General features: G+C 40.8%; 1 protein-coding gene across 2 annotated transcripts in view; it reads left to right on the plus strand.

Moving 5' to 3' along the window:
* SPAG17 (sperm associated antigen 17) overlaps nt 1–26,464 on the plus strand; it is a 285,936-nt gene that overhangs the window by 181,848 nt on the left and 77,624 nt on the right. For both annotated transcript variants that reach the window (XM_051857350.3, XM_051857351.3), the window contains 7 exons: nt 5,450–5,664; nt 8,721–8,865; nt 15,847–16,001; nt 18,683–18,871; nt 20,557–20,702; nt 20,813–20,943; nt 23,529–23,656. In XM_051857350.3, coding sequence (XP_051713310.3) covers nt 5,450–5,664; nt 8,721–8,865; nt 15,847–16,001; nt 18,683–18,871; nt 20,557–20,702; nt 20,813–20,943; nt 23,529–23,656 — 1,109 coding nt within the window. The remainder of the gene's footprint in view (nt 1–5,449; nt 5,665–8,720; nt 8,866–15,846; nt 16,002–18,682; nt 18,872–20,556; nt 20,703–20,812; nt 20,944–23,528; nt 23,657–26,464) is intronic.

Below are 26,464 nucleotides of genomic sequence, written 5' to 3' on the forward strand. Positions count from 1 at the left end.
TGAAAGAATTACAGACAGGGAGAGACAGAGAGAGAGAGAGAGAGAATCTTCTATCCACTGATTCACTCCCTAGATGACTGCAATGGCTGGGGCTAGGCCAGGCCGAAGCCAGGAGCCAGGAGCTTCTTTCAGGTCTCCCACATGAGTGCAGGGACCCAAGCACGTGGGCCATCTTCCACTGCTTTCCCAGGCATATTAGCAGGGAGCTGGATCACAAGTGGAGCACGACTATAACTGGCACCCATATGCGTCAGAACTGCAGGCAGTGGTTTAACCCGCTGTGCCGCAGAGCCAGCCCTCCCTTTATTCTTTTTTAAAAACTTTTTTTTTGACAGGCAGAGTGGACAGTGAGAGAGAAAGAGAGAGAGAAAGGTCTTCCTTTTTCCGTTGGTTCACCCCCTAACGGCCGCTGCGGCCGGTGCGCTGCGGCCAGCACAACGCGCTGATCCGAAGCCAGGAGCCAGGTGCTTCTCCTGGTCTCCCATGGGGTGCAGGGCCCAAGCACCTGGGCCATCCTCCACTGCACTCCCTGGCCACAGCAGAGGGCTGGACAGGAAGAGGGACAACCGGGACAGAATCCAGCGCCCCGATCGGGACTAGAACCCGGTGTGCCAGCACCACAGGCAAAGGATTAGCCTATTGAGCCGCGGCACTGGCCCCTTCCTTTATTCTTAAAAGATAATTTTGCTGATTGTAGAATTCTCGATTGACATCTGTTTTCTCTCAGAACATTGACAATCTTCTTGTTTCCAGTATTGCTCTACAAAAATTGGCTGTCAGTCTAATTATTACTTGCAAGACAATGTAAACTTCATTTCAACTATTCTTTGTGTTCTTTTTAAATTACACTTTCAAATTATTTTGACTAATTGTGGATTTCTTTTTATTCATTCCAGAAGGAAAATATTGGGCTTCTGCATCAGTATTTTAGCGTCTTTAATTGATTCTGGAAGTTTCTCAGTAAATATCTCTCAAACATTGTTTTTGTTTCAATTCTCTCTCTTCTCCTTCTAAAATTCCAATTCTTTAGGGGCCTTTTAGCCTCTCTCTCTTTCCTTCTACTTTCAACCTCTCTCCTTATTTCCACTGCATTGGCTCTGTGAGCTCCATTCTACATAAGCACTTCAAGCATTCCTGTTAATTGTTTTTTAAACTGTGTTTTATCTCTTGTTAAACCTGCATGTTAATTTCTCAAAACATTAGTTATTACATTTTTTCTATGTCTAAGATTTCTCATTTTTACTCATATTTTCTGCCCCCTTTATTTCTGAAAACATGTGGGGTAAATTTTTTATTCCTTCATTATGTCTTTTATACTTCTTGATTGAGTTGATCAATTTTTTCTTAATATTTTAACTCTACATCCTTTTCTTCAATATTTATGCATTTACTTGAAAGAGTTACAGAGAAAGAGGGGAGAGGGACAGAGATCTTCCATACACAGGTTCACTCCCCAGATGGCCATAATGACCAGTGCTGGGACAGACTGAAGCCAAGAGCTTCATCCAGGTCTCCCACACAGGAGCAGGGGCCCAAATACTTGGGCCATTTTCTGCTGCTGTTCCCAGGCTGTTAGCAAAGAGCTGGATTGGAAGTGGAGCAGCCATGCCAGGAACCAGTGCCCAAATGGGATGCTGGCATTGGAGGCAGCAGCTTTACCCACTAGGCCACAGTGCCACAATGCCAGCCCTTTAACTCTAAATTCTTTAGGCATAAAAGTGGATCATTAGAGAGTGTTTTCAGAGAGGTTTTCACAGGTGATAAAAGAATCAATAGTCTTGAATCCCTGTAAATTATTAACTTAAGGGACTTCTGAGGATACTGCCCAAACATTGTAAATTTTCAGCTTAGCTCTCTGCAAGGATGTGTCCTGTCTGCTCAGCATCATGTTTGAACACAGATGACTTTTCTGGAAGTTCTTGGTGGTGAATAATAAACACTTAGTCTCATAATGAGATCGGGAGTGTTTGGAGATGGGTTGCATATTAACCCCCTCCTATCCAGCTTGAGTAGCCTCTGGTTCTCATTTCTTACTAAGTCCCACAATGCTGAGAAAATAAGAACTCAACGTCACCCAGTTTGATAAAGACACAAAAGGAGAAAGCCACCATCAGCACTTTTTACCTCTCTGGGTTCTCACTTCTGCTCAGTCCATGGCTTGTGCTGGCCTTGCTCAGGGTTGCCAGCTCTTAGACACTTTTGAGCCAATTGGTTAAAAGACATAGACATTTTCCTGTAATTTTAGTTATTTTCAGTAGAATTCTTTGCATCTCATTTGTGATTTTTCTGAAAATGGAATCCTACCCCTGTCTGTGTCTTCCCACTGGCCTTTGCTCTGGTCATTGACCAGTTTTCTGTGTTTTACTGACCCACGTTCTCAATAGCGGAATTCAGTAATTATGATTTCAGAATATTCATGTGATCCTTCCTCCTCATTTCATACTCAGGACGTCTCCCAGTCTACATTGGCACCAAAATTGTATTTGTTTATCCCTACTAATATATTAAATCTTTATTTCTTTAAGACTTCTTAATTGTCCTGCCTACTTTCATTACTATTAATTCCCTGTATTTCAGCCAAAAGCATATTGAAAACATTCTGACTACATCACCATCCCTCTTAAAACCCTTTAATTACTAATTACCTTTGGAATAAATTCCAGAACATTTCACATACCTCAAAGGTGAGCTTGATTGAATCAGTGCATACCCCTGCAGTGTCTTCCCTCAACCAAAATCTGTTTTGAGTGTATCCTTTGGCTACATTGGCCTCCAGAAGTTTTCTGCACATGCTATCCTATTCTTCACCCCATATTTCTTGTGTCTGCTACCCTTGAATGCCCTTTCCAGAGCTTACTTCTTTTTGATGAAAAAATAAGAAGATAAGCAAAAGACAGAGAGAGAGAGAGAGGGAAGAGGGAGGAAGGAGAAAAAATTTATAATTTCCAAAGTGCCCGTTACCATTCCTAGAGGATCTTCTCTGCCTATTCTGAAAGTGACTCCAATTTCACTTCTGCCAGTGTTCTGGGAGTGTGAATAAACCCAAAGGTAATCTGAAAGCAATGGAGAAGCACAACTTGATGTGTCTGTCTTCTCTGCTTCTCCCCATTAGTTGAGTCCCCATTAATTAGACTGAGGTGCATGCCCTGAGGCACATTTCATGGTCCAAATCTAGAGAATGTTCTTAGAATGAACAACTCTTTACTGTCTTTGCTTGCAATTTGTTTCTGGGTCTGAGTTTAGTTCATCATTGAGACTGGCCAATCTCATCCACAGGTGACTCATTATCATTCATGGAAATGGAGCAGATATACCCTAATAGAGGGAACAAGATTTTAGTCACAGGGTTCCATGAGGGTGTTCTCAGTTCTTATCTTCCCATTCCAAATGGCTGGTGGGGAACAAGGGACGGACAATGGCCATGTATGGACAATTGTCAGTGTAGTAGGTAAATGATACAATGTTCTCTTCCCTAAGCATATGCCTGACTTGTAAGCTTGCCCAGAGCCAGGGTTGGAGAAAGATGTTTCCTATCCATGGCTGACAAAATTATAAAATCCAGAGAATGAAGAGTTAAAAATCTAGTAAACTCTGGAGTTCATAAGTCAAAATGAAGAATCTTAAGATTTGGTTCTGATTTATTTGAGAGACAGAGGGACAGAGAGACAGACAGAACTCCCATCCATTGGTTTACTTCTCAAAAGCCCCTAACAGCAGGGACCAGGGCAGACTAAAGTCAGGATCCAGAGACTCAATCCAGGCTTCTCACATGGGAGGCAGCAACCAACTACTTGAGCCATCACCTGTTGTTTCCTAGGATCTGCATTGGCAGGAATGCAATCCAGCCAGAGTCAGGTATCCAGTCCAGCACTCCAGTATGGGATTTGGACATCTTAACAGTTGTTTTAATGGGAAGCGGGATACACAGCAGACTCATAGAATGGCAGTTGCCCTAAACAGCACTCTGGCCTCAGAATCAGCCCTTAAGGCATTCAGATCTGTCTGAAAAGCCCATGAGAGTTTCTCAGGCATGGAAAGCCCAGATACTGTGGAAAAAAAAAGAAAAAAAGGAAAAAAAATGACCTAAATGAAAGATCTCATGAGTAACATCCCAGCGGAAAGAACGGGCCATCAGAGAAGGAGGTACCTTTCTCTGAAGGGAGAAAACTTCCACTTTGATTATGGCCTTCTCTAAATAAGGTCAGAGTTTGTGAACTCAAGAGGCTTCCATAGCCTTGGCAGTTCATGATAAGAGCCTCGGGTGATTACTAACATCATAAATAACAGTGTCAATTGTTAAATCAACAACAGGAGTCACTGTGCACTTACTCCCCATGTAGGATCTCTGTCCTTAATGTGTAGTACTATGTGAATTAACTGTAAAACTAGTACTCAAACAGTACTTTATACTTTGTGTATCTCTGTGGGTGCAAACTGTTGAAATCTTTACGTAGTGTATGCTAAGTTCATCTTCTGTACATAAAGATAATTGAAAATGAATCTTGATGAAGAATGGGATGGGATGGGAGAGGGAGTAGGAGATGGGATGGTTGCGGGTGGGAGGGAGGTTATAGGGGGAAAAGCCACTGTAATCCAAAAGTTGTATTTTCAAAATTTATATTTATTAAATAAAAGTTTAAAAAAAAAAACAGTTGTTTTAACTGCTAGACCAAATGCCCTCCATGGAGTCTTTTTTTTATTATTATTTTTTAACAGGCAGAGTTAGACAGTGAAAGAGAGAGACAGAGAGTAATAGACAGTGAGAGAGAGACAGAGAGAAAGGTCTTCCTTTTCTGTTGGTTCACCCCCCAGTGGCCTCTGTGGCCGGCGCACAGCGCTGATCTGAAGCCAGGAGCCAGGTGCTTCTCCTGATCTCCCATACGGGCACAGGGCCCAAGGACTTGGGCCATCCTCCACTGCACTCCTGGGCCAAAGCAGAGAGCTGGACAGGAAGAGGAGCAACCGGGAAAGAATCCAGCGCCCCAACCAGGACTAGAACCCGGGGTGCCGGCGCCGCAGGCAGAGGATTAGCCTATTGAGCCGCGGTGCCAGCCCATGGAGTCTTAAAATGTGATAGATATGTGGGAAAAAAGAATAGGTTTTAAACGCCAGAGTACAGACCCCTAAATCTAATATCTAGGGAGGTAGAAGCAAGACTTTAAAGCACACAGAAATTGACCAGCCTAGCTTTTGTGCCGTACACAGTGAATGTCTGTGTGTGTATGCTTGGAGGAAGGTGGTGGGGATCTACCTAAGGTTCAAGTGCCAAAATTAAGGCATCCATAACCTGATATTTTCTCTGTTGATAAATAACATAATGAATGAATACCCCTTAGAATTGTCTACACCACAGTATCAGAAGTAGTTTACATTGTACCAAAACTTAATGAACAGTGTATATAATTGGTGTTATAGTTACACTGTTCCATTTGGTTTTATTTTTCCACAGGAAAAGGTCACAAAAATCAGTCAATGGGACATAAGAATGAAATCCACGAACCACCCCCAGAGATCGTTCAAACAGCAACTCCTGTGGAGGTTCACATAGGCACCTGGTTTACAACCACACCCCACGGAAATCGGATTGGAACCAAAGGAAAAGAAAGAATAGCAGACTTGGCCCCGTTTTTATCCTTTCAAGTTACAGATCCTGTCAGTGGAACGGTATGGCAAACTATTGGTTGTTGCAAAAGGTTCCAAATCATTAACACACAACAGATAGAAGAATGCCTGGCAAATAAGAAATTTTCAAGAAGCATTTGTAAAGTAGCAGATAGATGGATAGATGAATCCATCTTCTTAAATCAAAAATAATGATATTGGATGCTTAACAAACATAGTATATTGTGAAATGCTAATTTTTTGTGGGTCAGGACAAAATACTGATTTTCAAAATGAGAGGTATGCCATGAATTTTCCACACCACTTTTAGGATATACATGACTGATGTCCTGTGCATCTCTGTCCTGAGTGTACTTGTGCCTATGCCTTTTCTTCTGGAATTGAGGGGCCATATGCTCTATTCCAGCTTCTTAGTGTCCATCTGCAGTGAGTGATAGAAGTTTGTCCATGATCCTGGATTTCAAAAAACTTAGGGTGTATTTAGGAGAATAAGACATGCTCACATTGAATAACAACACTGAGGAACTTCACAAAAGAATTTATCTGTAGCAAAAGTGACCAATTAATGGTATTGAAAATGATGGTTTTTCTTATCATACGGAATTGGAGCTCCTAGGATGAGTTGTCTGTGGCCAGACTTTCTTTTAGTTTTGTGTGCACTCTCTCACTCTGTCCACACTCCAGAGTGTATTATTACACCCATGAGGACATTGAGCCCCCTCCCCCAAGTTATAATGGAGTCCAGTGTGTACATGCAGCAGTGCTAGCTGGGCCAGCAGCAGGACCTGTTCGTAGTCAGGAAGAGCTGGGCTCTTTCTATCCTTCAGCGAGTCCTCAACTACCTTATATGAAGCTTGGCAGCACCCTCCAAATCTAAACAAAATGAAGACTGCTCTAGCTGCCTTATCTCTGATATTTAAACTTCTCACCCTTGTTCATAATCACAGGCTGGTGACAAAAAAGCAAACTTCCTGCTTGTTATTCAGATGAAATACATTAACCAGCAAATCTTTTCCTTTCTTCTTCTATTTCTGAAATAATTTCCAAATCTCTTACTTCACTGACTCAAAGTACATGCCTCAGGAAAGTAGGGGTGCTGGTCTTGTTTTGAAGATTTTTGTTGATTTTGATTACTTCAAATAACTCCCTTTAATTTAGTCCCTAGGGTAGATTGTTTGACATAATATGCGAATTTAATTAACCTTTCTCAGTGAACAACTTTTAATTTCCCTTACTAATTCCTTTCACCATTACAGAAGCATGAACCAAGATCCAAGAGCTTAGCTTCAAGCATAAATTAAACACAGAACACTTACCAGAATAGTAGCAATAATAATATTTACTGAATACGCAGTGTGCCAGGTCTTGTTCTTTGTACTTCCCACATGCTAACCCATTCAGCTCTCAACACGCTATTTTGTTTCCATTTTAATCTACTGAGGCAACTAACCTTTAGAGATGTTAACTAAGTTACCCAAGATCACACGACAGATGGTAGATTGAAAATGTGGACCCCAGCATTGCATTCCAGATCCTGTATACTTAGCCAGTATTTTTTAAAAAGATTTATTTATTTGAAAGCAGAGTAACAGAGAGGCAGAGGACAGAAAGAGAGAGGTGTTCCATCTGCTGGTTCACTCCCTAAATGGCCGCAACAATTGGAGCTGGACCAATCCAAAGCCAGGACTCAGGAGCTTCTTCCAGTCTCCCATACAGGTGCAGGGGCCCAAAGGCTTGGGCCATCATCTGCTGCTTTCCAAGGCCACAGCAGAGAGCTGGATTGGAAGTGGAGCAGCTGGGACTTGCACCCCTGCCCATATGGGATGCCGGCACTGCAGGTGGCAGCTTTACCCACAATGCCACAGCGCCGGGCCCAGACAGTATTTTTTAAAAATTATATTTTTATTTATTTGGAAGGCAGAGTTAGAGAAGTGGGGAGATAAGGATGGAGACAGAGAGAGATCTTCCATTCACTGGTTCATTCCCCAGATGGCCGCAAGAGCAGGGGCTGGGCCAAACTGAAGCCAGGAGCCAGGAGCTTCATCTGGGTCTCCCACTCCTCCCTGGGGTCAGTTGTCTTAGTCCATCCTTTACTCATGCTGAGAGTCTGCACTGACACATCAAACCTCAGCTCAGCATCATTTCCTCAAATTGGAAGCCGGACCTTACTACAGATACCAGGGGCCCTCCAAATATCCTTTCCACTATCTTTCTAAATTACTAACCTCCTTCTGGCCTGTGACTGCTGGAGAGTAGAAAAGTAAACTTTAGTCTTGTTCATTATTGTATCCTCAGCGACTAGAACAGTATATGAGGTCCTCCACAAATTTTGTTCCGTTGGATTGCATTGGAATAGACCTTAAAGACAGTAGACCAAGAGCATGGCTAACCCTTGTCTTTCTATCTTGGATGATACAGCTATTCTCCTTCTCAGATCTTTCATCCATTTTCCACAGTGCTGCTCTCCACCTGAACAGAAGGGGTTGCATATTGAAGAGATTGCAAACCACAGGGAATGCAGATTAAATCAGGCCAACAGAACAGAATGCACTTTCATCCACAACTCCGTGTACTTGGCTTTAGGGAGGGACACATGGCAGGGAACACAGGAAACACCCACCCAGGAGACCCAGCAGTGCCTCTCAGTCCCACACAGGCATGTGTAGGGGCTGCATGGGGGTCTCTGTCCCCCACCAGGCTTCAAGGCCTGACATCTGCATACCCACTTGTAGTTCACCCTGTCTAGGGCAATCCTGCAAAGCAGGGATTTCCCAGCACATAGGCAGCCGCAACATACCATTTCTATCCTAACTTTATAGTTTCCAAGGAAATGGGGCCTGTGTTCATTTTCCCAGTCATATCTGTCCTGTTGTTAACATTTTATCCATAAATAATGCCCTTGTACTTACATGTTGAGTGACTTTGACAAATTTCTTAATTTTCTAGGCTTAAATTTATTGCCCTGTAAAATGGGGCTACTACTGTCTGCCTCCCACGATTTGGAAGGCATCATCTTTGTATCCAGTGGGGCATAAAAACAAGCACACTTTGGGTTAGCCACCTGGCCACAGGGTTATGCTCTGCCTTTACATGTTCAGGTTATGACCACCCGAGAAGACAAAGTAGTTATTGTTGAGAAGAAAGATGGGACTCGGATAGTGGATCATGCTGATGGGACCAGGATCACAACCTTCTATCAAGCTTATGAAGATCATGTAATTCCTCTAGATGACCAAGAAACAAGTAAGTTTTGTTTTTCAAATACATGATAGTATTCTATAATTCTTTTTTAAAGATTTATTTATTGTTTATTTCAAAAATATAGTTACAGATATATATACATATATTATACATACATACATATATATATACATATGCATATATATATAGAGAGAGAGAGAGAGAGAGAGAAAGAGAGAGAGAGAGAAAGACTAAGATGGAGTTCCAGGCTTCTGGCTGCAGCCTGACTCAGTCCTGGCCATTGTGGCTATTTGAAGAATGAACCAGTGGATAGAAGATCTTTCTTTCTCTATATCTGTCTCTCCCTCTCTCTGTCACTCTGCCATTAAAATAAATAACTAAATCTTTTTTTAAAAAATCTACTCTTAGAAAATTTCCACTATACAATGAAATATTATTGACTTCCATCTCCATTTTATATGGCTCTCTAGACTTACTCATCCTGTGTTACTGCAACTTTGTACCCTTTGAGCTATTTACCAACTACTCCAGTAAATCATGCACATTCTAATGGTGTGTTAACTTTATTTCTGTATATATAGAGACACTATTACACATTTGCACAAGGAAATGTGCAAGAATGCGACTGGCAACACCAAGCATAATTTTGAAATATTAGGAAAGCATAAATGTCCATCAGTGGCAGAACAGAAAAATAAAATGTGGTAGATTTCTACCATGGAATAGTAGATGGTGGCTAAAAGGATTTACACACACATACATCATAAGTACAAACAGATAGCTAGAGGCCTCAAAAAAATGTTAAATGAAAAATGAGGTGTAGCAACTGACTTCTCATCAGAAACCCAACAAGCTAGAAGGGAATGGCGAGATATAGCCCAGGTACTAAGAGAGAAAAACTGCCAGCCCAGAATATTATATCCTGCAAAGCTATCATTTGTGAATGAAGGTGAAATAAAGACTTTTCATAGGAAACAGAAATTGAAAGAATTTGTTGCCACTCGTCCAGCCCTGCAAAAGATGCTTAAAGATGTGTTGCACACAGAAACACAAAAACACGGTCATCAATATGAAAGAAGGTAAAGGAAGGAAACCTCACAGCAAAAGATCACAGGGAATTCAAAGCATATATTAGAACTTATCTTTGGCAAATGGCAGGGCAAAGTTACCACTTATCATTAGTCACATTGAACATTAATGGCCTGAACTGTCCAGTTAAAAGACACTGATTGGCTGACTGGCTTAAGGAAGAAAACCCATCTATTTGCTGCTTACAAGAAACACATCTTTCCAACAAAGATGCACACAGACTGAAAGTGAAAGGCTGGAAAAAGATATACCATGCCAACAGAAATGAAAAAAGAGCGGGCATAGCCATCTTAATATCGGACAACATAAACTTTACCACAAAAACTGTTAAGAGAGACAAAGAGGGACACTATATAATGATTAAGGGATCAATTCAACAGGAAGATATAACAATTATCAATGTATATGCACCTAACTACAGGGCACCAGTTTATCTAAAAGATTTGTTAAGGGACTTAAACGGAGACTTAGACCCCAATACAATAGTACTGGGGGACTTCAATACTCCACTCTCAGAAATAGACAGATCAATAGGACAGAAGATCAACAAGAATACAGTAGATTTAAACGACACTATAGCCCAGATGGATCCAACAGATATCTACAGAACTTTCAATCCTACAGCTAAAGATTTTACATTCTTCTCAGCAGTACATGGAACCTTCTCTAGGATTGACCACATACTAGGCCATAAAGCAAGTCTCAGCAAATTCAAAAGAATTAGAATCATACCATGCAGTTTCTCAGACCATAAAGGAATGAAGTTGGAAATTAGCAACTCAGGAATCCCTAGAGCATACGCAAACACATGGAGATTGAACAACATGCTCCTGAATGAAAATGGGTCATAGAAGAAATTAAAAGAGAAATCAAAAATTTTCTGGAAGTAAATGAGGATAACAGCACAACATACCAAAACTTATGGGACGCAGCAAAAGCAGTGTTAAGAGGAAAGTTTATATCAATAGGTGCCTACATCAAGAAATTGGAAAGGCACCAAATAGATGAGCTTTCAACGCATCTCAAGGATCTAGAAAAACTGCAGCAAACCAGACCCAAATCTAGTAGGAGAAGAGAAATAATTAAAATCAGAGAAGAAATCAACAGGACTGAATCCAAAAAAACATTACAAAAAATCAGTCAAACAAGGAGCTGGTTTTATGAAAAAATAAACAAAATTGACACCCCATTGGCCCAACTAACTAAAAAAAGAAAAGACCCAAATCAATAAAATCAGAGATGAAAAAGGAAACGTAAAACAGACACCAGAGAAATAAAAAGAATCATCAGAAATTACTACAAGGACTTGTATGCCAGCAAACAGGGAAACCAATCAGAAATGGATAGATTCCTGGACACATGCAACCTACCTAAACTGAACCAGGAAGACATCGAAAACCTAAACAGACCCATAACTGAGACAGAAATTGAAACAGTAATAAAGGCCCTCCCAACAAAGAAAAGCCCAGGACCAGATGGATTCACTGCTGAATTCTACCAGACATTTAAAGAAGAACTAACTCCAATTCTTCTCAAACTATTCAGAACAATCGAAGAAGAGGGAATCCTCCCAAATTCTTTCTATGAAGCCAGCATCACCTTAATTCCTAAGCTGGAAAAAGATGCAGCATTGAAAGAGAATTATAGACCAATATCCCTGATGAACATAGATGCAAAAATCCTCAATAAAATTCTGGCCAATAGAATGCAACAACACATCAGAAAGATCATCCACCCAGACCAAGTAGGATTTATCCCTGGTATGCAGGGATGGTTTAATGTGCACAAGACAATCAATGTGATACACCACATTAACAGACTGCAGAAGAAAAACCATATGATTATCTCAATAGATGCCGAGAAAGCATCTGATAAAATACAACACCCGTTCATGATGAAAACTCTACGCAAACTGGGTATGGAAGGAACATTCCTCAATACAATCAAAGCAATCTATGAAAAACCCACAGCCAACATCCTATTGAATGGGGAAAAGTTGGAAGCATTTCCACTGAGATCTGGTACCAGACAGGGATGCCCACTCTCACCACTGCTATTCAATATAGTTCTGGAGGTCCTAGCCAGAGCTATTAGGCAAGAAAAAGAAATTAAAGGGATACTAATTGGGAAGGAAGAACTCAAACTATCCCTCTTTGCAGATGATATGATTCTTTATTTAGGGGACCCAAAGAACTCTACCAAGAGACTATTGAAACTCATAGAAGATTTTGGCAAAGTAGCAGGGTATAAAATCAATGCACAAAAATCAACAGCCTTTGTATACACAGACAATGCCATGGCTGAGGAAGAACTTCTAAGATCAATCCCATTCACAATAGCTACAAAAACAATCAAATACCTTGGAATAAACTTAACTAAGGACGTTAAAGATCTCTATGATGAAAATTACAAAACCTTAAAGAACGAAATAGAAGAGGATACCAAAAAAATGGAAGAATCTTCCATGCTCATGGATTGGAAGAATCAATATCATCAAAATGTCCATTCTCCCAAAAGCAATTTATACATTCAATGCAACCCCAATCAAGATACCAAAGACCTTCTTCTCAGATCTAGAAAAAATGATGCTGAAATTCATATGGAGACACAGGATACCTCGAATAGCTAAAGCAATCTTGTACAACAAAAACAAAGCTGGAGGCATCACAATACCAGATTTCAGGACATACTACAGGGCAGTTGTAATCAAAACAGCATGGTACTGGTACAGAAACAGATGTATATACCAATGGAACAGAATTGAAACACCAGAAATCAATCCAAACATCTACAGCCAACTCATATTTGATCAAGGGTCCAAAACCAATCCCTGGAGTAAGGACAGTCTATTCAATAAATGGTGCTGGGAAAATTGGATTTCCACGTGCAGAATCATGAAGCAAGACCTCTACCTTTCACCTTACACAAAAGTCCACTCAACATGGATTAAAGACTTAAATCTACGACCTGACACCATCAAATTATTAGAGAGCATTGGAAAAACCCTACAAGATATAGGTACCAGCAATGACTTCTTGGAAAACACCCCAGAAGCACAGGCAGTCAAAGCCAAAATTAACATTTGGGATTGCATCAAATTGAGACGTTTCTGTACTGCAAAAGAAACAGTCAGGAAAGTGAAGAGGCAACCAACAGAATGGGAAAATATATTTGCAAACTATGCAACTGATAAAGGGTTGATAACCAGAATCTACAAAGAAATCAAGAAACTCCACAACATCAAAGCAAACAACCCACTTAAGAGATGGGCCAAGGACCTCAATAGACATTTTTCAAAAGAGGAAATCCAAATGGCCAACAGACACATGAAAAAATGTTCAAGATCACTAGCAATCAGGGAAATGCAAATCAAAACCACAATGAGGTTTCACCTCACCCCAGTTAGAATGGCTCACATTCAGAAATCTACCAACAATAGATGCTGGAGAGGATGTGGGGAAAAAGGGACACTAACCCACTGTAGGTGGGAATGCAAACTGGTAAAGCCACTATGGATGTCAGTCTGGAGATTCCTCAGAAACCTGAATATAACCCTACCATTCAACCCAGCCACCCCACTCCTAGGAATTTACCCAAAGGAAATGCAATTGGCAAACATAAAAGCTGTCTACACATTAATGTTTATTGCAGCTCAATTCACAATAGCTAAAACCTGGAACCAACCCAAATGTCCATCAACAGTAGACTGGATAAAGAAATTATGGGACATGTACTCTATAGAATACTATACAGCAGTCAAAAACAACGAAACCCGGTCATTTGCAACAAGATGGAGGAATTTGGAAAACATCATGCTGAGTGAATTAAGCCAGTCCCAAAGGGACAAATATCATATTTTCTCCCTGATCGGCGACAACTAACTGAGCACCAAAGGGGAAACTTGTTGAAATGAAATGGACACTATGAGAAACAGTGACTTGATCAGCTCTTGTCCTGACGGTTGATGTACAATGTAATACTTTATCCATTTTAGTATTTTTTTTTGTTCTAGTACCATTGGTTGAACTCTGTAATTAACACACAATTATTCTTAGGTGTTTAAATTTTAACTGAAAAGTGATCCCTGTTAGGAATTTGGAAAACATTATGCTGAGTGAAATAAGCCAATCCCAAAGGGACAAATACCACTTGTTCTCCTAGATAGGTGATAACTAACTGAGCACCAAAAAGGAAACCTGTTAAAGTGAAATGAACACTATGAGAAACGGTGACTTGATCAGCCCTCACCCTGACTGTTGATGAGCAACTTAATATGTTATCCATCTTAGTATTTTTTTTGTTTGTTTTACTTAATACTTTTGGTTGAATAATGTAATCAATACACAATTCTTCTTAAGTGCTGAAACTTAACTGAAAAGTGATCGCTGTTAAATGTAAGAGTGGGAATAAGAGAGGGAAGAGATGTGCAATTCAGGACATGCTCAAGCTGACTTACCTCAAACGGTAGAGTTAGAAACATACCAGGGGATTCCAATTCAATCCCATCAAGGTGGCATGTACCAACGCCATCTCACTAGTCCCAGTGATCAATTTCTGTTCACAATTGATCATAATGATAGGACTAAGAACCAAAGGGATCACATAAACAAGACTAGTGTCTGCAAATACTAGCTGATAGAATAAAAAAGGGAGAGAACGATCCAACATGGGAAGTGAGATACACAGCAGACCCATAGAATGGCAGATGTCCTAAACAGCACTCTGGCCTAGAATCAGCCCTTAAGGCATTCAGAGCCAGCTGAAAAAGCCCATGATAGTATTTCAGGCATGGAAAGCCAAGACACTCTGGCAAAAAAAAAAAGCCTAAATGAAAGATCTCCGCGAGTGAGATCCCAGTGGAAAGAACGGGTCATCAAAGAAGGAGGTACCTTTCTCTGAAGGGAGGAGAGAAATTCCACTTTGACCAGGGCCTTGTCTAAATATGATCAGAGTCGGTGAACTCAGGGGGCTTCCATAGCCTTGGCAGCTCATGACAAGAGCCTCGGGTGATTACTGATGCCATAAACAAGAGTGTCAATTTGTTAAGTCAGCAACAGGAGTCACTGTGCACTTACTCCTCATGTAGGATCTCTGTCCTTAATGTGCTGTACATTGAGATTTAATGCTATAACTAGTACTCAAACAGTATTTTTCACTTTATGTTTCTGTGTGGGAGCAAACTGTTGAAATCTTTACTTAATGTATGCTAAACTGATCTTCTGTATATAAAGAGAATTGAAAATGAATCTTGATGTGAATGGAAGGGGAGAGGGAGTGGGAAAGGGGAGGGTTGCGGGTGGGAGGGACGTTATGGGGGGGAAGCCATTGTAATCCATAAGCTGTACTTTGGAAATTTATATTCATTAAATAAAAGTTTAAAAAAAAGAAAAATGAGGTGTAGAATGATAAATAAAAATTATATAATTTCATAGAGTAAAATATAATTCATATAACTTCATCACACACAAGTTTTATATATTGTTCTTGATACATATATAAAGCAAAAAATTGAATTGCAAGAGAGAAATAAACCCAGGCATAAGAAGAAATTTCAACTTTATCTGTAATTTTTCTCTCATGTTGAAGCAAATTTGGCAAAATAGTAACAAGGATAAATTTTAATTGGTAAATACATGGGTGATGAAATTTTTCAAATTGAGAAATTAGATGTCTTCAAAATGAAAAGAGTAATGAGAACAAAATGGGAAATCAAGTGACATATATCCTGGAAGAATTATTCTGAATTGAGAAGGAGAGTAGGCCACCCCCACCCCCCACCCCATGGAGTCCTCAGCACTCAGTCTCTATTGTCCAATTGTGTTTTTTCCATGGGGAAGCCAACCAGCCGGCAGACTGCAGCAAAATCAGCAGACAGAGGCTTGTTTCCTAATGTGTGCATCTCCTTAGATCTGCTTACCTTGCGTTTGCTTGCAGCTGAAGATCCTCAGACAGTCACCAGACAGGTGAAGTGTATGCGGATCGAAAGCTCACACTACGCCACTGTCATCACCAACTGTGAGGACAGCAGCTGCTGCGTCACCTTTGGGGATGGAACGTCTATTATAGCAAAGCCACAGGGAACGTACCAGGTAGGTGTAGCAGGGGAAATGAGGAGTGCTGGGGGTGAATGTCGGTTTGGCTAAGAAAACTCACTCCTGTGGCGAAACACCGTGCAGAGGTGAATGCTGTTGCTTCCTTCTCTCGCCTGCTCTCAAACTCTTATTTATTCAAAGTCTTCTTATAGTCCATTCTGGAAAAACATTGCCCTGCTTGTTTTTACAGTGTTGGCAGCTTGGGGTCAAGGTTAAAATGCAAATTGCATTTATCGAGGAACTCTTAGGTTCCTCTGGGTATTGGAAGTCCCCAAATGATACAGCATGTGCCTACAAAATCTGCCTCTCAGTGTGCCACCTCTATCCTCATTCTTACTCTCTATCCTTCCCACCTCCAGCTCGTCCCTTGTCTCCATCATGTCCTAGAAACATGGGAGGAAGGCTCTGGCCTGTGTGGTGGGGAGGCAGCTCAACCAGTGAAGCTGAGCTTTGTCCTCAGAAGGCTCAGCAGGAGTGCTGGTAACCCTCCCACTTCCCTCCCTGCATTTCCCTACTAAACACAAACCCCTGATAGAAGCTGATAGACCCTTTAGTCTTAGAAGGATTTGCCAAGATGGCACATACAACGCCAGGAGATACAGAGAGCTTAGAGCCAAAAGATGCTACCCAAAGATCTCACTGACAAGCATTTGTACTGTGAATCACTGAACCTGTTTATCCCTCATATCTTTCCCGATGATATATCCTCCTTCTTCATCCAGTATGATTGCTGGATGGGATGCTGAAGGTGAGAGCTGAAAGGAAACATTAGTGTGAATTTTCATGTCATTAGATTAGGCCATGATTTCTTAGATAAGATACCAAAAGCACAAGCTTCATCAAAAACAAAAGCAGCTTGTTCTTTGAAGAATATACCACTAAGAAAATGAAAAGTTAAACTACTGAATAGGAATGCTATTTTCAAATCATGTAGCTGACACTGGTTTAGCATATAAAATGTATAAAGAGGGGCCATCATTGTGGCATACTGGGTTAAATTGCCACCTGTAACACTGGCGTCCCATATGGACACTGGTTCATGGACTGGCTGCTCCACTTCTGATCTGGCTCCCTGCTAATGCACCTAGGGGAACAGCAGAAGATGGCCCAAATACCTGGGAACCTGTACCCATGTGGGAGACCTGGATGAAGTTCCTAGCTCCTGGCCTCTGGCTCCTGGCTCCTGGCTCCTGGCTCCTGGCTCCTGGCTCCTGGCTCCTGGCTTCTGCCTGGCCCAGCCCTAGCCATTGCTATCATTGGGGAATGAGTCAGTAGATGAAAGATCTCCCTCTCTGTCTCTCTTTCTCTGTAACACTGACTTTCAAATAAATAAGTAAATCCTTTTTTTAAAAAAAATAATGTATAAAAAATTCCTACACCTTAACAATAAAACGTCAAATAACCCAATTTTAAAATGAGCAATGAATTCAAATTTCTCCGAAGAAGATAAACAAATGACAAATAAACCATGAAAAGATACTGAACACCTTGAGTCATTAGGGAGATACAAATCAAACCACAATGAGATACTGCTTCACACCCTCTGAAATGTAATGGAAAAGACCATCACCAGTGTTAGTGAGGACGTGCGGACAGCGGAACCCTCACACACTGCTGGTGGGGATGTATAATGGCACAGTCCTTTTCAAAAACAGTTTGGCAGTTTCTCAAAAAGCAAACAGTCATCAAATGATCCAGCAACTCCACTCCCAGCTGCCTCCAAGAAAAAACTAAAACACTTCCACACAAAATCTTGGACACAGATGTTCATAGCAGCATTTTTAATAATAGCAACACTGTGAAAACAACCCAAAGTGTTTCAACTCATGAGTCAATAAACAAAATGTGACGTAGCCAAACAGTGGAATATCTTGCACCCATGAAATATAATACTTGCAACAACATGGGTGAATCTTGAAAACACTGTGGTAGGGGAAAGAAGCCCTACACAAACGACCACATGGTGCTGGCTTCATTGTGCAAGAAATGTCTGGAGCAGGTAAACCTGAAGAGACCGCAGACTGGCATTACTAGAGCTGAGAGTCGGAGGGAATTCAGGGTGACTACTAATGGGGTTAGGGTTGCTTTCCAGGTTGACCAAAGTGTTCTGAAATGTGTGGGAATGGTGGCACAAATTTTTGAATGTACTGAAACCTAGTGAATTATGCACTTTTAGAAGGGTGAATTTATGGTAGGTGCGCTGTATTTCAGAAAAGGATCTGGATCAAAAGTCATTATGGAAAAGTCACTACTTCAGGGCTGTCAGCCACCAGAGGGGGTGAGAGCAAATAAAAGCTTCTAAGATCAGGGGCCCCATGACTCTGAGCCTCTCGGAGATGCTACCTGTCCAAGAACAGGAAGAATCTCGAACATTGTCAGTCAGACCAAGTCTGTTGGCTTCAGTTAAAAAAACACTGAATATCTGAAATAAGAGCACAGGGCAGTTACTTTGAAGAGACTGTAAAATGTGAGGACAGAGGGGAAAGTACATCTAAATTGTTCAGTTTGTCTCCTTACCCAAACATCCTTCCCAAAGCTTCCGCCCTTAATTAGGTGATAGTTTCTTCCTGGAAATACAGTTTATGATCAGGACTCGTGGCTATTCTTTTTCTAAAATTATCTTCCAGGTCTCTCAAAATTCTTTTTAAAATGTCTCCCTCTCTCTGTCCCCCTTCCAGGTGCTACCTACAAATGCAGGCTGTCTTTATATCGACAGGGACTGTTCAGCCACATACTGCCACGAGTCAGGCAACAACATGTACCATCCTTTTCAAAAGCGTGAGCATCTGCGAGCCAGCAGGTACATCATGAAGCACACATCAGAAGTTGTCTGTGAGGTCCTCGACCCGGAGGGGAACACCTTTCAGGTAAAGTGCAGTGTTATGGAGAGAGAGTCTGTGGCTTGGCTTTTTACATGTTTCCCACCACAGAGCTTCCAGGTTAGATTTTTACCCTAGTCTCCATGGGCTTAGTTATCCTCTTACTGCAGTACTTTGGGTAAGCAGTCACGAATGCCGCTATCTTTTCTTTGATTCTCAAGTGTACTTCCATGGGGGATGGCGAGCCCCACAAAGGGAGTAGTAGAAATGGTAAAGCCAAATAAATAACTAGAACAACATGGAAAAAACATTAGCAGACATGTAAAAATAATGCCACCAGAAAGGATGATCTAAACCCAGGATAAAGTGAGAACAAACGCCAAGCAGCAGGCAACATGTTCGCTTAGGCTTTCTGCCTAAGTGTTGAGCAGCACTGAAGATGGGGCCAAGGGGAGAGAGAGGTGCCTGGCTGTCCTGGGGTAGCACTTGCATCTTCCGCTTCCTGACTTTCAACTCCACTCCTGTCCCTCTAACCTCCGGAGACCACACATTGGCAAACCACGGCCCATGACCCAAAATGTTTTGTTTTTTACATTTTTGAATGCCTAAAATGAACCAAAAGAAGAGTATTTCATGACACATAAATCTGCAGGAAATTCAAATTTCAGTGCTGTGATGCAGAGTTTGATCACAACACAGCCATGCTCATTTGCTTACAGACTGTGTATGGCTGCTTTTGCATAATAATACCACAGTTAAAGACTTGCAGAAGAAAATGTACTTCCTGCAAACCCTCACATATTTGCCACCTGGCCCTCAACAAAAAATATTATTACTTGTTGAACTCTTCATATTGGTGGGGCATTAAGCATTTGGCTATAATGTGAATTAAAAATACGTTATCTCAAACTTTAAAGAAAAAGAAAAAGAAATGAATTGTATAATTTAAAAAAATTGCCAAGCTCTGCCATAGGCATGTTTTTGTTGTTCATTCCTCAACCAATGGTTGTGTGTGAAGTTATTTTTTTTTTTAATTTGGACTCATAGCAAAGACGCTCTCTCTTTGTCAGTTTAAGTTGACAATTTCAATTTATAAGTAACTGAAATAAAAACACAGAGCTCTCTGGGTTGAAATGCCCTGGTTGTCCAGGCCAAGCAGTCTTGTGGGCATCGATGCTCCTCTTGGGCACCCCCTTCAAGGATCTTTCAAGCTGAACCACATCGTTTTTGGAGAGATCCATGTCATATGTCAGCAAGGATAATGGCAAGAACATTTTTTCTCATCTTGTTACTGAATGTGTTTCCCTCTGTATTGCACTCATGAATCCTAATTCTGTGTTCAGATCCAGAGTCTGAGCCTCTCCAAGTGGTGTCCCTGCTAGTGTTTCAAGACCGCTATTGCACAAGTACCCTCCTCTCTGTGTTTCAGTTTCCAATTCCTGAAACTAATCCTCATAGGACAAGGTTCTGAGTCCACCCCCAACCCGTGCCACCCTGCCACCCTCTTAGTGACTTTCTTCTGAATGTGTTCAAGTTTGTTTTTGCTTCTAGATATAGTTTATACGCAGAGCTACCCTGTTTATTAACATAAGCTTTACTTAGTGAGAAGTACCTGGCAAATACATACTCCCAATTTCCTGAGTGTGCCAGAAGATTAACTTTTCTCAAATTGGATAGGTGGAAGGAAAAGCACTATAAATTTTTTCTTTTGGTTGCTCATATTTGTCTCTTAGGTCATGGCCGATGGTACTGCATCAACAAGGTTACCTGAAAAAAAACTGGAAGACGACTCAAATGTGAAAACAGAAGGCTATGATAGTTTAACATCTGCCCACCTTCAAAAGAATTATCTACAAATCTATGGTGAACATGTTCCCAGGTAAAGTGAGAAGAGTCATAACAATACCATGATGCTTTTGTTCAACTCCAAGTTCAAGAAGTATTTTAACAGAATACCTCAAGTGATTAGATTTTTATGTCTTCAAATAGGTTTTTTGTTATCTATGCTGATGGATCAGGGATGGAACTTCTTCGTGACAGTGACATAGAAGAATACTTATCCTTGGCCTATGGAGAATCAAATACTGTTGTTCTGCAGGAGCCGGTACATGAACAGCCAGGTAATCACCCGCATGTGGCTGTCTGGAGCTCACTGAATCCTTGCACCAGCTCTCATCCTCCTCACTACTCGCCTCATCCTCTGTCTTTTCTGTCTCCCCTTGTGCCACTTTTCTACTCTGCTTTCCATGTGGCCATGTCATCCTATTTTTATGGCTACTTGAATTGACATTCATATCAAACTATATCCGTGGAAACTGAGTGTGAATCTGTCTCCTACTACAGACTTCATCTGTGTTTAGGTATGTACCTAGCTCCCTGCTTATGAGTTCATTTCATCTTGGTAGGAAACAACAAATACAAAGTAAGTTATCTCTAGTAAGGGTTTTTTTTTTTTTTTGTCATTTTGAAGGTATTCCCTTGGTGAAATTGAATACAATAGAAACTGTATATATGAGTAAGAATACCAACCAAAAATCTGTTATGTAAGCTATATTCATTGTGAACTTATGTTATATGTACACCAATTTCAAGGAAATTGAATTGGTGTGAGATTATAGGTTAGAGACATGTTCTCATTTTATATTAGAACTATCATTATATGTAATATGTATATTTAAACAATGATATCTATCCACATCTTATCTGTATACAAAACTGATGTTCTCTGCCAAGGTTAGTGTGTGTGGAGGGGTGTGTGTGTGTGTGTGTGTTTATGTTTTCTATTTGGTGGAAAACATTTTTTGTGCATTTATGGGTGTGACTGCATCTCCATGAAATTACATGTTTTGGTATGTCAGTGCACTTGTGCATGATGAATTATAGCTTAATCTTTTGAATATGGACAGTGGGAGGCTCTGGCTGGATATGCCTTGCATGTGTGGAACTATGTGAGAATTCTTCCCAGATTGCTTTGTTAGTTGATCATTTATATTGGCAACTCAACATGAGCCCAATCCTGGGTAGGTGTTAGAAATATCACAGTGCACTAAAACAGGCATGGACCCGTCTCCCATGGATAATATAGTTCAATGCAAAAAAAATAGGCCATTGATTACATAGTTACACAAATAAGAGTATAATTATAGGTTGAGATAAATTCTATGAAGGAAAGTAACATGTTTCTATGAGAGCTTCAAAGAGAAAGCTGACACAGCCTAGAAGTCTTCCCTAAAGACACTTGTGTTAAAATGGGTTGATAAGCAGGCAGATTAAGGTAGGAGAAGGAATGTTCTGGGAAAAAGGCAAGCATACAGCAGTGGAGAAGAGGGTGGGGAACCAAATGGAACTGAAGCCCAAAGGTGCAGAATGCTGCCAAGTTGAGGCAGCAGTGAGAACATGATAAGGAGTCTCTCATCTCATGAGCAACGGGAAGTAAAAGAAGAGTTTCAACCATGGACAACCATAATCAGTCACCCTGACTGCAGAAGGAAGTTCATTCATGGAATATACATGGTCAAAAACCTACTTGCTGCTGGAACAGAATCTTTCTGAGAGATATGATCTAATGTGGGGTCTCTGTAGAGGGAACAAGTAGATGAACTCAAGAAATTCTTATTAGTGGAGCCTGTAGCGTGGCACAGTGGGTTATGCTGCCTGTGATGCTGGCATTCCCTATGAGTGCTGGTTCGAATCCTGGCTGCATTGCTTCCAATCCAGCTCCCTGCTAATGCACCCGAGAAAGCAACAGAAGATGGCCCAAGTACTTGGACTCCTGCTACCCACATGGGAGATGCAGAGGGAGTTCCAGGCTCCTGGCTTCAGCCTAACCATGCCCAATCTGATTTGGGGAGTGGATAGAAATGATGGAAGATCACTGTCACTCTGTCTCTCCCTCTCTCTTTGTAACTCTGCCTTTCAAATAAATAAATAAATCTTTTAAAAAATATTATTAATAAAACTGACAGGACTTGGATGGGGCTGTTGAGGGACAGTGAGGGGTCAACAAATTATTATTCTAGATGATATAACTGCAATCTCTAGTTGTCAGTGACTAACAGCCTCATCTTTATTGTTAGACGTGAGTGATCCTGTGCCTGACTGGGAGATTGCCTGCCTAGCCCATGCAGGAGGTTAGGAGGGCATGGCACAGCATGCCTCCTGGGAAAGACCATGTCAGGGGCTCAGCACACTGAGCCTCACACATGACCTGACTGCTGGCAGGCAGCAGGGACCCCAAGCACATTTCCCCCACCTCCACTTCCTGTTGAGGGGTCTTGTGATCATCAGCTAGGTGAACAGCTCCTGGGCGTTGTCCAGACCCATAAGACTACCTGGAAGGCTACGTAGGCTACATGATCTTCAAGCTGATTAGAGAAGCATAGAGACAGCAGAATCAGCTTTATCCTGTAGAATTAGTGTTGCTGCCCTGGACTAGCTACTCCCCTTTGCCTATCCCATAAATTGTTAATAAATGGACATGCTCACCAAAACTGTCTTCAGTGCTTCTTGCCCCACCATCTGGACAGTGTGGGCTTCACAGTACAAGCCCGCAGTTAGATTGTAAGATCCTTAAGCAAAGTCACTGTGTCACTATTCCTTTGTAGAAAGCAGTTCAAATAATACACTGAATTCAGAAAGTGCCTAGAGAGTTTCTTAGAATACACTTGGTAAAGAAATAATTTTTGAATAACTCTCTTTGAATCAGGTGCCCTGAGTATCACAGTCCTTCGCCCTTTCTATGAAGCATCACCATGGCTGATGAAGAAGGAATTAGATACAATTGTTCCTGCTAATGTCCAGTCAAGGTCTTGGGAGACGTTTCCTGCAGTTGAGGTAGATACTCTCTACTGGAAAGTCATTTTGTTTGTTTGTGCATTTCAATGGATTAGACTCTCCCATCTCCCCCTGTGTATTCATATGCAAATATTTCCATCCTTGTGCAAATTGTTAACAGGTTGAAGGAGTGTTGTATTTGAGGATTTTAACATTCATAGATGTCGCAGTAAAATTTTAGACAAATATACCTGGTTAGATAATTTCAACATTTCTTTTCTTTTATATTGCAGCCTTAAACATCTTCACATAATATGAAAATACTCTTTCTGAATAACTCATTTTATACTTCTCTGTCATAATAATACAGATTTTGTATCATACAGAAATCTCTCCACTATCATTTTTTATTTGCTATTAACACACAATATAAGGTAATCCACTCTCCCAAAAATATGTAGCTTATTTTTAATGGATATGTGAATATAAATATGTATTTTTTCATAACTGATTTATAAAAATGTACATATTTATCAGAAACCATGTGATGTCTCCATTCAGGGTAAATGTAACTATTTCCTTAATCATCATTCGCCATCTCTTTTTTGTGATAATATTCAAAATTCTCTGGTCTTCCTTTATCAAAAATATATACAGGGTATGACATTATGGCATGTAAGGTTAAGCTGCTGCTTCCAATGTTGGCATCCCATATCAGAGTGGCAATTCGAATCCCTGCTGTTTGGCTTCTGATGCAGCTTCCTACTAATGTGCCTGGGAAGGCAGCAGAAGATGTTTCAAGTATTTGGGTCGCTGCCACTGCTGTAGGAGACCCAAATGGGGTTCTTGGCTCCTGGCTCAATTTGCCACAGCCCAGGCTGTTGCAGCCATTTGGGAGAATGAACCAGTGGATGGAAGATCTCTCTCTCTCTCTCTCTCTCTCTCTCTCTTTTTTTAAGATTTTATTTATTTATTTGAGAGGTAGAGTTACAAATAGTGAGAGGGAGAGACAGAGAGAAAGGTCTTCCATCCACTGGTTCACTCCAGATGGCCACAACAGCTGGAGCTGAAGCCAGGAGCCGAGAGCTTCCTCCCAATCTCCCACACAGGTGCAGGGGCCCAAGTACTTGAACTATTTTCTACTGCCTTCCCAGGCCACAGCAGACAGCTGGATTAGAAGAGGAGCAGCCGGGACTAGAACCAGCGCCCAGCCAGGATGCAGGCTCTACGGATGGAAGATTAAACCATGGAGCCACAGCGCTGGCCCTGGAAGATCTCTCTTTATCTCTCTTTCTACCTGTGTGTGTGTATATGTCTGTGTGTGTGACTCTGCCTTTCAAATAAGTAAATCTTTTTTAAAAAACTTTTATTTAATAAATATAAATTTCCAAAGTACAGCTTTTGGATTACAGTGCTTTTTTCCCCCGTAACCTCCCTCCCACCCACAACCATCCCATCTTCTGCTCCCTCTACCATCCCATTCACATCAAGATTCATTTTCAATTATCTTTATATACAGAAGATCAATTTAGTATATACTAAGTAAAGATTTCAACAGTTTGCACCCACAAAGAAACACAAAGTGTAAAGTACTGTTTGAGTCCTAGTTATACCATTAATTCACATAGTACAACACATTAAGGACATAGGTCCTACATGGGGAGTAAGTGCACAGTGACTCCTATTGTTGATTTAACAATTGACACTCTTGTTTATGGCATCAATAATCACCCGATGCTCTTGTCATGGGTTGCCAAGGCTATGGAAGCCTTTTGCGTTCGCCAACTCCAATTTTATTTAGACAAGGTCATAGTCAAAGTGGAAGTTCTCTTCTCTCCTCCCTTCAGAGAAAGGTAGCTCCTTCTTTGACGGCCCATTCTTTCCGCTGGGATCTCACTCACAGAGATCTTTCATTTAGGTCATTTTTTTTTTTTTTGCCACAGTGTCTTGGCTTTCCATGCCTGAAATACTATCATGGGCTTTTTCAGCTGGCTCTGAATGCCTTTAGGGCTGATTCTGAGGCCAGAGTGCTGTTTAGGACATCTGCCATTCTGAGTCTGCTGTGTATCTCGCTTCCCATGTTGGATCCTTCTCTCCTTTTTAATTATATCAGCATTAGCAGACACTAGTCTTGTTTACATGATCCCTTTGACTCTTAATCCTATCATTATGATCCATCAGTTGTGAACTGAAACTGATCACTTTGACTAGTGAGATGGCATTAGTACATGCCACCTTGATGGGACTGAATTGGAATCCCCTGGTATGTTTCTAACTCTACCATTTGGGGCAAGTCCGATTGAGCATGTGCTGGACTGTACATCTCCTCCCTCTCTTATTCCCACTCTTATATTTAACAGGGATCACTTTTCAGTTAAATTTAAACACCTAAGAATAATTGTGTGCTAATTAAAGAGTTCAACCAATAGTATTAAGTAGAACAAAAAAATAGTAAAAGGGATAAAGTATTAAGTTGTTCCTTGACAGTCAAGATAAGGGCTGATCAAGTCATTGTTTCTCATAGTGTCCATTTAAGTAAATCTTTAAATATATATATATATGTACATATGTTTATATATGCATTATTTGTATTTAAAGATATTCTGATATGTAGAACACCAGTATATCTTTCCCCTGTTTAGCTATAACTTAATATACATTAGTCAACCTTTCTGACTCCTTTCTACTATTCCTCAGCTACTGATAACCATTCTTCTATTGTCAATTTCTATGAGATCAGTTTTGTTTTAGTTTCCATCTATGAGTGAGATCATGTACTACTTGTCTTTCTTTGCCTGGTTAATTTTACTTAACAAAATTACCTCCAATTCTATCCTTGTCATCACAAATGACAGGATTTCATTCTTC

This window comes from Oryctolagus cuniculus, chromosome 7 (assembly GCF_051225735.1).
Source record: "Oryctolagus cuniculus isolate XC-2025 breed Fujian yellow rabbit chromosome 7, ASM5122573v1, whole genome shotgun sequence".
NCBI lineage: Eukaryota > Metazoa > Chordata > Mammalia > Lagomorpha > Leporidae > Oryctolagus > Oryctolagus cuniculus.